At 44.5% G+C, this 11994-nt stretch overlaps 1 protein-coding gene across 1 annotated transcript in view; it reads left to right on the top strand.

The window, feature by feature from the left end:
• LAPTM5 (lysosomal protein transmembrane 5) overlaps window positions 1-9233 on the top strand; it is a 44964-nt gene extending 35731 nt beyond the window's left edge. The window contains exons 4-8 of the mRNA XM_020983357.2: window positions 774-905; window positions 4797-4922; window positions 5119-5214; window positions 5601-5693; window positions 8314-9233. Coding sequence (XP_020839016.1) covers window positions 774-905; window positions 4797-4922; window positions 5119-5214; window positions 5601-5693; window positions 8314-8391 — 525 coding nt within the window. The 3' untranslated portion in view covers window positions 8392-9233. The remainder of the gene's footprint in view (window positions 1-773; window positions 906-4796; window positions 4923-5118; window positions 5215-5600; window positions 5694-8313) is intronic.
• The last annotated feature ends 2761 nt before the right edge of the window (window positions 9234-11994 follow it).

Below are 11994 nucleotides of genomic sequence, written 5' to 3' on the forward strand. Positions count from 1 at the left end.
CCAGATCTGGAATTTAAATCATGGTTTGGATACAAGTGGATTCAGAAGCAGAAGGACACTGACTCTGTAGAATGAGGCAACTTTGGGAAGTGGAGGAGGGGAGCAAAGCAGAGAGAGGAAGAAGGAATGATGTAAGCCAGGGAGTTTGGAGATGAAGGAAGGCCTAGCTTGGCTCTCTGTCCCAACCAGGGTGGATACCTAGGCTGGTTCTAGGTCTGCCAAGTGGAAGTAGAGGCTCTGAAAGAGCTCCAGGCAGTCAGTAAGCAGTGTCACAGGCGTCTGGGAAATCGTTAGGATAATTCAGGCTCCAAATCCCTCCCTGAACCCTCTTGCCTAAAAAGCCCAGCAGTGGTCCAAATTTTGCATGCCATTTCCACGGTCTGCTGGTAAGTATCACAAGATGGCACACTGGGAGCTGGAAGACACCCCAAAGTCCTTCTGGTCCCAATCCTTCATTTTACATGTGAGGAAACTGAGGCCCAGAGTGACTTCGCCAAAGTTACTCAGAAAGTTTCTGATGTGGGATCTGAGTGCTCTTCCCGGTGTACTCAGGCACATTCCATACTGGTTCCATGCAGAGGCATGGGATCTTTCTAGAAGGTGGGAGGCCTTCCCTTATCTGGACCCAAGGCTCCTTCATGATCAGCCAGTTAAGTGTTGCCCTTCCTTCCTTCCTTGTGGGGGGGTTCTTGTGAGGACTGAAAGCATCTGTTCTTCAAGAATGGCAGGCCAGCAGTCAGTAAAACTTTTTTTCCTTTTTTTTTTTTTTCTAGAACCGGGAGCGACATCTTTTACCCTTCCTGTCTCTGCAAATCATGGATTTTCTCCTGTGCCTCCTCACGCTGCTGGGCTCCTACATTGAACTCCCTGCCTATCTGAAGTTTAGTTCCCGGGGCAGCCGGACGGTGAGTGCCCAGCCTCCTAGACCAGCTTAGGCCTGGGGCTCTGGGCCTTAGGAGAACAGAAGTTGGGACGATGGCAGGACCGAGGTCAGTGAGGCAGGCAGCTACCTAGCCTCAAATACACAGGGTATATTTTCGTGGGCAGGCAAAGCTTCTTAATGTGACTTGATGAGAGCACATTTTCCTTTATTTTAAAATTTTTTTTGGTAAAAGTTTTATTTTTATCAATGATTTATTTGGGCTTACTACTCAACTGGATCTGTGATTCATCAATTGGAAATTCCTCGGACGATATAGTTTGAAACCCCCACACGCCTGCCTTTCCTATGCAACTCAGCTCTTATCTTATGTCATCCCCAATGTTTGTCCCAGAGGATCCACGTGGCAGGCTGGAGCCTTTCCTCGATTTCTCCCAACATCAGGAAGCTATCAAGTAGAGTACTCTGTTCACCTTTGCTCCTTCCACCTGACCAGACCATGTTCTTCCTTGATGACACAGTTTAGTTAATTTTTTTAGCATGTAATTAATTACTGTTTAATCCTGTCCTTTTTTGGAGTTTCTCATTGTTTACATATCATAGCCTACTCACACCCACCTTTCCATTGTCCTCTGAGTGATGTTTATCTTTGGGTCTTTGGAAGCAGTAGGGCTGCTATTTCGTGATACTGCTAAAATGGCAAAATGTGCTATGTGGCAGAGGGGCTCAGAGGGTTAGAGTGCTGGCCTGGAGTCAGGAGGACTTGTGTTCAAATCCAGCCTCAGACACTTACTGACCTTGTGACTTTGGGCAAGTCATTTGACCCTGTTTGCCTCAGTTTCTTCATCTGTAAGATAAGATGGAGAAGGAAATGCCAAAGTAGGAAAATATTTTTCCCTGGTCCTTCTGAATAGAATAGATACTTTTCTTTGGTTGAGATGTCCTTCCTGGAGGAGGCCATATGGGTTATTTTACTTCCCTATTTTATAAAGCAGAAAGTTGGTCTTCTTATCAACAATATTCAAATTCATTTAAACAGTGTTAATTCATTTTTGTCATCCTATATCTTTTATTTGAAAAACTATTTTAAAAGTTTTATCCATGCCTTTAGTTTTCCAAATGTACTGTTTACTCTCTACCTTCCAGTGAGTCTTCCTTTGGAACAAAGGGGAAAAAATTTGAACAAAAGTCAACTAACACATTGATTTAATGGGACAGTATATGTAACATTCCACATCTATAGACCCCCACCTTTCCAACAAAAAGAGGGAAATGCAAATGCATACTTTTTAATGCCAGAAAAGTCCATTCTCCAAGGTTCATAGGAATTTATTTTGTGATACATTAAATCTCAGGTATTACACAGAGGCTCAGACCCTCAAGGGACCATCAGGCTGAGGGCAGACATGCAATTTTCAAATTTTTCCCTGAGGATGCACAAATGCCTTACCTAAACTCAGTGCTGGGCAAATTATAGAGCTAGGACCTCTATGTGGATGGGGATCCTGGTTGAACAAAGAAAACAGAGGACAGTCTATGTGTACTTCCTATAGCGGGGCAGGTAGGATGCAGTCAGATGGAGGAGGCGAGGTTGATGAGCAAAGTGGCTAGCACACCCGTCACTGACAAGTGATTGAATTAGAATCTTCCTGAAAAGTTGGTGTGGGCAGTGGATCAGAAGAAGAGAGAAACCCTAGGGGGATATAAGCCCACCTCTCTTAAATTTCAGATATTTTGAACTATCAGAGTCTTTGGGGGAAACAATTGTCCTGGCGATCTGAATTTTCTGCCTAATTGAAGGCCACTGTGAAAACCCATTTTCATAGACTCTTAGAGGGTTAGATTGTGAAGGGTTTAAGCTTCAGGCCACAGAACACTAGAACAGAGGATGTCAGACCACAGAATCATAATGTGAGATAGTCCCAGTAGATTATAAAGCTTATACCCTTTTTGTTTCAATCCTTGTTCTTCTAAACCTTCTTTAAAAATGCCTTAATTAAGCAGTCAGGTGGAGCATGGCATTGAGGCAAGCAGGGATCCATCATGCCTCAGCTCTTTTCTGTTCAACATTTTCAACCATCTCTTTGATAAAGGCACTGATGGTCTGTTCGTCAGATCTTTGGATGGCCCAAAGCCAGGAGGGATGGCTAACATGTTAGATAACAGAATCAGGATGCAAAAAGACCTTGGCAGGCCAGAATGATGGGCTGCTTCTAATCACAGGAAATTTAATAGGGATAGATGTGAAGCTTGACATTTGGGTTAAGAAAAAATATCAGCTGTACGAGTATAGGATTGGAGGGGTGGGAAGGGGGGAAGTGGTGTGTGGTTAAACTATAGTCATAAGACCTGGGGTTTTAGTTGGTTATAACCTCTTCATGAGTCAACAGTGTGATATGGAAGCCCTAAAAGCTAATGTGATCTCATGGAACAATGGTAGAGGTGCAATGTTGACCACATCTGGTGTGTATTGGATTCAGTCCTAGGCACCAAGGACATTTGGAGGACATGGGGCAGGTAGAGGGCGCCATAGTGCACCGAGTGTGGGGCCTGGAGTTAGGAAGACCTGAGTTCAAATTTGGCCTCAGAGACTTACTAGCTGTGTGATCCTGGGCAGCTGCTTAACCTTTGTCTGTCTCAGTTTCCTCATCTGTAAGATGGGGATAATAATAGTACCATCTTCCCAGGGTTGTTGTAAAGATCAAATGAGGTAATATGTAGAGAGTGTCTCGCACAGTGCCTGGCACGTAGTAGGCGATATCTAAATGTTCACTATCACTATTTAGAACAACATTGACCAACCACGTCACATCCAGAGAAGAGTGATCAAAATTAAGAGAGCCCTGGAAGCCTAGGTCCCCTGAGGATCTGGTGAAGGACCTGGGGATTGTTAGCCCCCCAGAAGAGAAGACCTGGGGAGGCAGAGCTGGAAGAGACTGCCTCATGGTAGGGATTACAGGCTTGTGATGCTGCATCCCAGGCTTTGTTACTGTTTTTCAGGTGTAGGTTAGTAAAACGAAGCCGACACTACTGTCTGACAGATAGCAGTGCGCGAGCAATAGTGACCATGGCTAGCATTTACATAGTGTTTTCAGGCTGGTAAAGCGCATTATAAATATTATCTCATTTGATCCTCACAACAACCCTAAGAAGCAGGGACTACTGGGATATCCATTTTTGTTGTAGTTCACTTATGCAGTCAAGTCCTGCTCTTCTTGACCTCATGGGCACACCACATACTGTCCACGGGGGTTTCTTGGCAAGATACTGCACTAGTTTGCCATTTTCTTCTCCAGTGGATTGAGGCAAACAGAAGTTAAGTGACTTGCCCAAGGACACACAGTTAGTAAGTGAGACTGGATTTGATTGAAGTCAGGTTTTCCTGGCTCCAGGCCCAACATTCTCTCTACTGAGCCAGTTAGCTGCCTCCATGCCCATTTTACAGATGATGAAACTAAGGGAAATGGAGGTCAAGTGACACAGGATCAGAATGCTACTAAGTGTCTGAGGTAAGAGTTGAGCTTAGGACTTCCTGATTCCAAGTCCAACATCCTATTTAACTGCTCCATTGGCCTCAAAATTCAAAAGGGTAGCCTTCCCATAGACAGGAGAAACAAGGAATGTAGCATGTTTTCCCAATTAGTTATGATTTTTCTCTGAAAAACAATTCTTTATTTAAAAAAATCAGCAAAGCATAACATCTTATCACTGTGTTTAAATGAATGTGAAAGTTGAACAAGATTCAAAGAAATACAATACTTAAGTACAGTTAAGTACCTTTCTGACTCATCTTCGAATCATTTCAACATGCATTTGTTGAGTTTCTACCACTTGCCTCTAGTTCATTCCTGGTCATGGATTAGTCTGTCAAGTAATGTCATCTCACATGCCTTTCTTTTCTTCCTTCCTTCTCCAGAAAACACCCTTCAAAGTCCCCCTCATGGCTCTGCAGTTGCTAGATTTCTGCCTCAGCATCCTGACCCTTTGCAGCTCCTATATGGAGGTCCCTACCTACCTCAACTTTAAGTCCATGAACCATATGGTGAGTGTGATCGCTGGAGAATCTTAGTGTTAACCTTGGCCTGAGTTACTTACGATGTGGATGAAATAGACATCCACCCCTAAGGTGCTTAGGATTGGTGAAGATCCTGGGTTATAAGTGATGGTAGCTCAGTTCGGGTTGTCAGATGGTTCCCTAAAATAACAGTTCATGACATCTGTCCCTGTGACAATTGCAGAATTATCTCCCAAGTCAAGAAGGCATAACTCAAGATCAATTTGTCAAGCTGATGATTGGATTCTCCATAGCATTCATCATCGTCCTTATCTTGAAGGTATGTAACGTCCTCCTTTGCCTTGCCTCTCCCTCCCCGCCACAACTGCTTAGGGTACACGTTATAGAACTCTGAGTCTCAGGGCTCTGGACTGGTAGGGCCCAAGTATAGTGCATGATAAATCACTGAAACTGGCAAAATTTATCATTGGCACTCTTTGGCTCTACCTCTCCTTCTGACTTTCTTTCCTCCCTCCATCTCCCACCATAGCAGGGAGCCAAGGACTCCTATAGTATTCTGGGTCTCTTCTATTTAGAACAGTATTGATCTAATAAAATCAATTACACCGAGGTATTAGAGACTGCATGTGTTCCTTCTCCCTCCCACCCCCAGAAGGATGTGGGGTTTTGTGATTCATACTCTGAACTCCAGTCAATTTTTTTCAGGTCTACATGTTCAAGTGTGTTTGGAGATGCTACAAGTACATAAAATCCCTAAATAGGGTTGAGGACAAAGTCAATGCCAAGATCTTCCAGAAGGTGAGCACTTAGCTTAAGCTGTAATGAGGGTGGCCAATGAGGGTTTTGCCTTAGGGTGGAGACATTTACAGGGGTGTGTTAATACTTTCAAACCTATAACAAGGTAAGAAAAAAATGTGATAATTAGAACCTAATTAGTAAGAAAAATGAGTTAAAATGGGTTGCTACCAGGTATCTGTTTCTTCCTCTCAGTGACTGCTGGCTAATTAAGCTCCTCCCAAGCCGGGTCTCCCCCTCTCTACCTCCCTCACCCCAGTGGCCTCAGTCTCTTCTCCCTCTCCTACTTCAACTGAATTGAGGGCATGGTTAGTACTGCTTATTCTGGGCATGGAAATGCCTAGTTCTACCTCTTCTAAATTTGAACTCCCGGAACCTTGGGGGAAGGGAGAAAGGGAGTGCTGGAAAGCTGAAGTTAATCTTTTTTTTAATCAGGATTAAGAGATTTGCCCAGAGTCATACAGCTATTGTCTGAGGCCAGATTTGAACTCAGGTCCACCTGACTCCAGGGGCAGTGCTTTATCCACTGTGCCATCTAACTGCCCCTGAAGTTAGTCTTAAAATAAGATTCAACCAGTGTTTCCATCTGTCTCCCCAAAAGCACTGGCCCCACCTACATTTTTAGTGTCCTCTTCCCTATGGGGCAGTCAAGTGACTTAGTGGCTAGAACAGTGGGCCTGGAGTCAGGAAGACCTGAATTCAAATTTGACCTCAAACAGTTACTACCTGTATGATCCTGGGCAAGTCATTTCACCCTGTTTGCCTCAGTTTCTTCATCTGTAAAATGAGCTGGAAAAGGAAATAGCAAACTGCTTTAGTACCTTTGCCAAGAAAACCCCAAATGGGGTCACAAAGAGTCTTACACAACTGAAAAATGACCAAACAGCTTCCTGACTCTAGGTCCATGCTTTCTCCACTGCCCCATATAACTGGACACTTCTAATTGTGAAGAAGATTTTCCTGACCTCTTGTTTAAATCTTCCCCTCTGGAGGTTCCATCAATTGTTTCCTGGTTTGTCCTTCAAATACTTGAAATCAACATTTACAAATTCATAGATCACAGAGCTAGAAGGAAGTCTGCCTCTCAGGCCAATGATTTCCCACCATACCATACTGTCTAATGTGGACACCAGGCTAAACAACTGAGGATCCTTACTTAATAATGACTTCCTCGGTCCTGTTTTCAATTGTGAAAATCAATTACTTGGATGAATGGTTGACCTGGTTATTCAATATGCTGTTGACGTAAAGATTTAAGCAATAGCCTGTATATTCACTCCCAGATTTCAACAGGTTGGAATGTTTGGGGCAAAGCTGATTAAATGGAATTTAAGGGGGATGAGTGCAAGATTCTATACTTAAATTATTATTATTGCTTTTAATATACTGCATATATATACATATACATACACACACATGTATATGGGATTAAACTTATTTTCCTTGGCCTCAGAGAGGGCAGACCTAGGAGCAATGGGGAGATGTTGGGGTGGGGCAGATTTCAGACCAATAGAAGAAAGAAATTTCTAGCAAAGGAAAAAAACAAATTCAGGTGCACTAATAATGAATTTCTGAGGGGTGGAAGTGACTAGAAAGCAATTCATGGGGTTTTCTTTTTTTTTTTTTTGGTGAAGTGCAAGAGTTTGATATGAGTCAGCCAGGACGTAGCAGCTGAAAGAGTAAATTAAATTCAGGTGGCCCCAATATAGAAGCAAGTAGTTGCTAGTCATCTCTCTTCTGCTCTTGTCAGACCACTTCTGGAGTACTTTTAGTTCTGGCCACCACATTTTAGGACAGATTTTTGACAGGGTAGATATTCAGAAGAAAGAGGGCAAGATAATGAAGGACTATCAGACAATTTTGGAGGGCTAGGTGGCACCATAGCTTGTAGAGCATGGGCCCAGCAGTCAGGAAGACCTGAGTCCAAATCCAGACCCAGGCACTTATTAGCTGTGTGACCCTGGGCAAGTCACTAGCCCTGTTTTTCCGCTTAGGTTTCCTCATCTGTAAAATGAGCTGGAGAAGGAAATGACAAGCCATTCTAGTATCTCTGCCAGGAAAACCGCAAATTGGGTCACAAAGAGTCGGACATAACTTAAACGATTGAACAACCACAGTAGGACAGGTTAAATGTGTATTGGTTTTAGGAAGTGAGGGGTTTTTCTCTTGGAAAAGAGAAGACTAGAGAAAAGACAAGACTGGGGTCTCCAAGCAGTTAAAGGGCTATCTTCATGGCAAGGGGATTAGGTTTGTTCTGCCTGGCCCTAGAGGGTAGAAATAGGAGGAACTTACAGCAGGGCACAACATAAATGTCATGGGTATGGAGCAGGCACTTTAAGCAATGCCTGTTGACTGACTGCCAATGCCACGGACTTCCTTGAAAGGTAATGAGTTCCTTGTGAGTTGAGGTCTTCAAGCAGAGGCCGGATGATGGCTTTTGGGGGGAGGCTGGTGTTGGAGAGAAGACTTCTGATGACGTATGGGCTCTCTGGAGTCCTTTCCCACCTTGAGGTTGTGGGATTCTCTAGTAATTTCAGGAACTGGGCCCCAGCTGGAGAGCAGAGCCCAGAATGATCCAGTTTCCTTGCATTTATCTTCCGCCTGACTCATCTCTTCCTTCTAGGTGCTCCTGCCGACCTACGAGGAAGCCATGGCGATGCCTTCCAAGGAACTGGCCCCGCCCCCTTACTCGGCCGTGTGAGAGGCTGCGATCGATCCCTCTTCCCCTTGGCCAAGTTGCTACAGATGCTTCTTTATGCTTTAAATGGCCCCTAGTTACTGTCCGGCTTCCGTCCAGATGTGTTTGTTTTTCTACCAACCCCAGTAGAACGCTGGTCTCTTTCACCCTTTCAGGGCCTGTTATTGATAACCACCAGTAGGAGGAGCGGTCTTGGCCGATGTTAGAGGGGACCATTCATACCATCTGGTCCAAACCCTCTGTTTTTACAGATGAGGAGTCTCGGGCCCAGAAAAGGAAAGTGGCATGCCCTAAGTTGCCCAGATAGTAAATGGCAGAGCTGGTGTTCTGACCCGGATCCTTTGACTCTAAATTCAGTGTTTGGTCCACCATGCTGCCTCCTAGTTGAATACTTTGGGAGACTTTGTCAGTAACTGGATGAGTCAGTTCAGTCCTATAGTGGTTAATTTGGTCAAACAGCTTTCAATGCAAACTGTAGTGAATGAGTCACCCAACGGCCAGCTCAGCCCTGAAATGCATCTGTCTTGCTGCTTGAGACATGGGACCATGTCCTCACCATGACTGCAATGGTCGTGGGTCCTGGAAGGTTCTGGACCAGAATCATACCCCTCCCCCCTCCAGAATCACTTCCCTATTGGCTACTGCTTCTGATGGAGGTTCTAGAGGCCTGGGTGCTGGCCCCTCTGAAGGAACCTGAGAGGTGGGCTGGGTTTGGGGAGCCCAGGTGAGGTGGGGCCTGGGTGGAGGGAAAAAGGCTGAGTGGGCCAGGCTTCTGGGCCGTGTATAGTTGCTTTCCATATGTAACGGGAAAGGGCTTCATTAAAATTGCATTAAAGCTTTCTCTATGACTGGCTCAATTCTTGAAGCATGAACATTCCCCAGGGCTAACTTGTCTTATTAAAACTCCCACTACCCTTCCACTCTGTGGCCATTCTAAGATACTTAGTACAAGCGTTGAACCACGGAGATGGGAGGTGGGGGGAAGAGTGAAGAGAGCAGAGGGATTTTCTTTTTGGCTGAAATGATTTCTCTCTGCTCTGACTCACAGACCTAGATCACTTCATACCTGCATGACCTTGGACAAGTCACTTGGCCACTGTGATCCTCACCAATAAAATGAGAGGGATCCTATGAGCATGAAATGTCAGAACTGGAAGGAATCTTAAGAGACTATCTATCTGCTAGCCCAACTCTCTCTTTTGGCAGAGGAGGATAGAAGACTTCTGGAAATGATTTACCCAAGGTCACGCAGCAAGTTAATAGTACAGGAAGGACCAGAAACTAGTTGAGGAGTGGTTATTATCAGACCAATTCCTGATTATTCCTCTACTCGAACTCTCACTTTAATCCAACACATATATTAAGGCAGCGAGGTGGTATAGTGACTACAGTGTTTAGCTTAGGAAGACCTGAGTTCAAATTTGACCTCAGACATTTTCTAGCTATGTGACTATGGGCAAGTCACTTAATCTCTGCCTGCCTCAGTTTTCTCAACTGTAAAATGAGGATAATAATGGCACCTACCTCCCAGGATCAAGGAGATCATTTTTTGGTAATGTGCTTGGCATACAGTAGGTGCTTAATACATGCTTGTTTCCTTCCATCCTGAGTGAACTACAAATATAAGTCACTTTGTTGGGCACTGGGGATATATAGATGAAAATAGGTATAGTCCCTTCCCTCAGGGAGCTTACATTTTTATTGGGAGTGGGAAGGATGACACGTGTCTGGACAAGCATAATACAGGATATCATCTGGCAGAGGGAAAAGAGAAAGCCAAGTAAAAGGCTTCAGGAAAAATGAAGAGGCAGAGGACATTTTCTTTTTTTTTAAATTTTCTTTTCTTTCTCTTTTTTTTTTTTTTAGGCAATTGGGGTTAAGTGACTTGCCCAGGGTCACATTGCTAGTAAGTGTCAGGTGTCTGAGTCACACTGCTAGTAAGTGTCAGGTGTCTGAGGCCGAATTTGAACTCAGGTCCTCTTGACTTCAGGGCTGGTGCTCTATCCACTGCACCACCTAGCTGCCCGGGAGAGGACATTTTCACTAAAGTGAAGGGGTGGGGACTAGGGATGGCTTATTATGAAAGAGATGCCATGTGAGATGAACTCTGAAGTAAAAAGGATTCTGAGAGGTAATGATGAGGAGAGAGCATCCTCCAGGCATGATGGTAGCCTGTGCAAATGCATGAAAGAAGGAAGAGGAATGATGAGTTCATGCAATAGCCATTAATCCAATCCGTGCAGGGAACATAGAATTCATGAAGAACACTAATGTGGAAGAAGACTGGAAAGGTAGGTTGGACCCAAATTATGAAAGGCCCACAATGACAGGCTAAAGGGATATTTTTTATTTTACCCTCAAGGCACTGGGGAGCCATGGAGAGTCTTTGAGCAGAGGAGTCACACCATAAGAACTGACCTTTAGGAAGATTAGTTTGGCAGCTGTGTGAAGCATGGCTAGGAAGGGGAGATGCTAGAAGCACGGAGACCATTAAGGAGGCTATTACCACAGTCCTGGTGAGAGGTGATTAGAGTTTTAACTAAGGAAATGGTTATATCGGCAGAGAGAAGAAAATCAGTAAGAGTTGGCACCTGATTGGATGCCAAGGGTGAGGGAAGGAAGGAAGGAAAGAAAGAAGCACTATGATGATTTCCATTTTATGGTGGAGGAAACTGAGGCAGATGAAAGTTAGGTGACTTCCCTGTGCTCACGCAGCTGAGTACCCAGGTGTTCCTGATTTCAGGCCCAGGGCTCTATCCACTGAGCCACTTAGATGCCTCAAAGGAAAAGTGTCAGGTCAAAAAGGATGCTGAGATTGTGAACCTAAGTGACTGGAAAAATACTGGTAGCCTCAATGGAAATAAAAAGGTTGGAAGGAGGTGTAGGGTTAGGGGAATATGATTAATTTGGTCCTTTGATGTGTTGTGTTTGAGGTGGAGGTAGGATTTCTGGGTGAGGATGTCCAATAGGCAGTTGGAGGTGAGACCCTGGAGCTGAGAGAAAAGATTAAATCTAGAGACATCGGTTTGGGAGGCCTTTGAATGGAGAGGAGAATTGAATCCAAAGGAAATGATGATGTCACCATGGATGAGGATGTGGAGAGAGGAGATGACTCAGGACAGAGCCTTAAAAGACAGTGCGGCTTAGATAGTGGGAGATGAATGGAGATCCAACAAAGGAGACTGAGAAAAAGTGAGTGAGAGAGAGAGAGAGAGAGAGAGAGAGAGAGAGAGAGAGAGAGAGGGACAGAGAGAGAGACAGAGACAGGACAGAGAGAGAGCGAGAGAGAGGGACAGAGACAGAGACAGAGACAGAGAGAGATATAGAGATACAGAGAGAGACAGAGACAGAGGATTGTGGAAGCCAAGAGAGGGGAGAATATCCAGAACCACTGGGCCTCATCAGCAGAATCTCAAGCTGCAGAAAGGTGAGGGAAGATGGCTTCACTGATAAAAAAGTTAAGCAATTCAGCATTTTCAACTGAGCTATTCAGTCAAGGAATGGAGTCAGAAATCAGATTGCAAGGGGTTAGGGAGGGAGGGGGTGATGTGGAGGTAAAGAAATGAGTGTTGATTATTATCTCCAGGAGTTTGGCAGTGAAAAGGA

The sequence above is a fragment of the Phascolarctos cinereus genome, unplaced genomic scaffold (assembly GCF_003287225.1).
Source record: "Phascolarctos cinereus isolate Bilbo 61053 unplaced genomic scaffold, phaCin_HiC Scaffold_726;HRSCAF=1367, whole genome shotgun sequence".
NCBI classification, from domain to species: Eukaryota; Metazoa; Chordata; class Mammalia; order Diprotodontia; family Phascolarctidae; genus Phascolarctos; species Phascolarctos cinereus.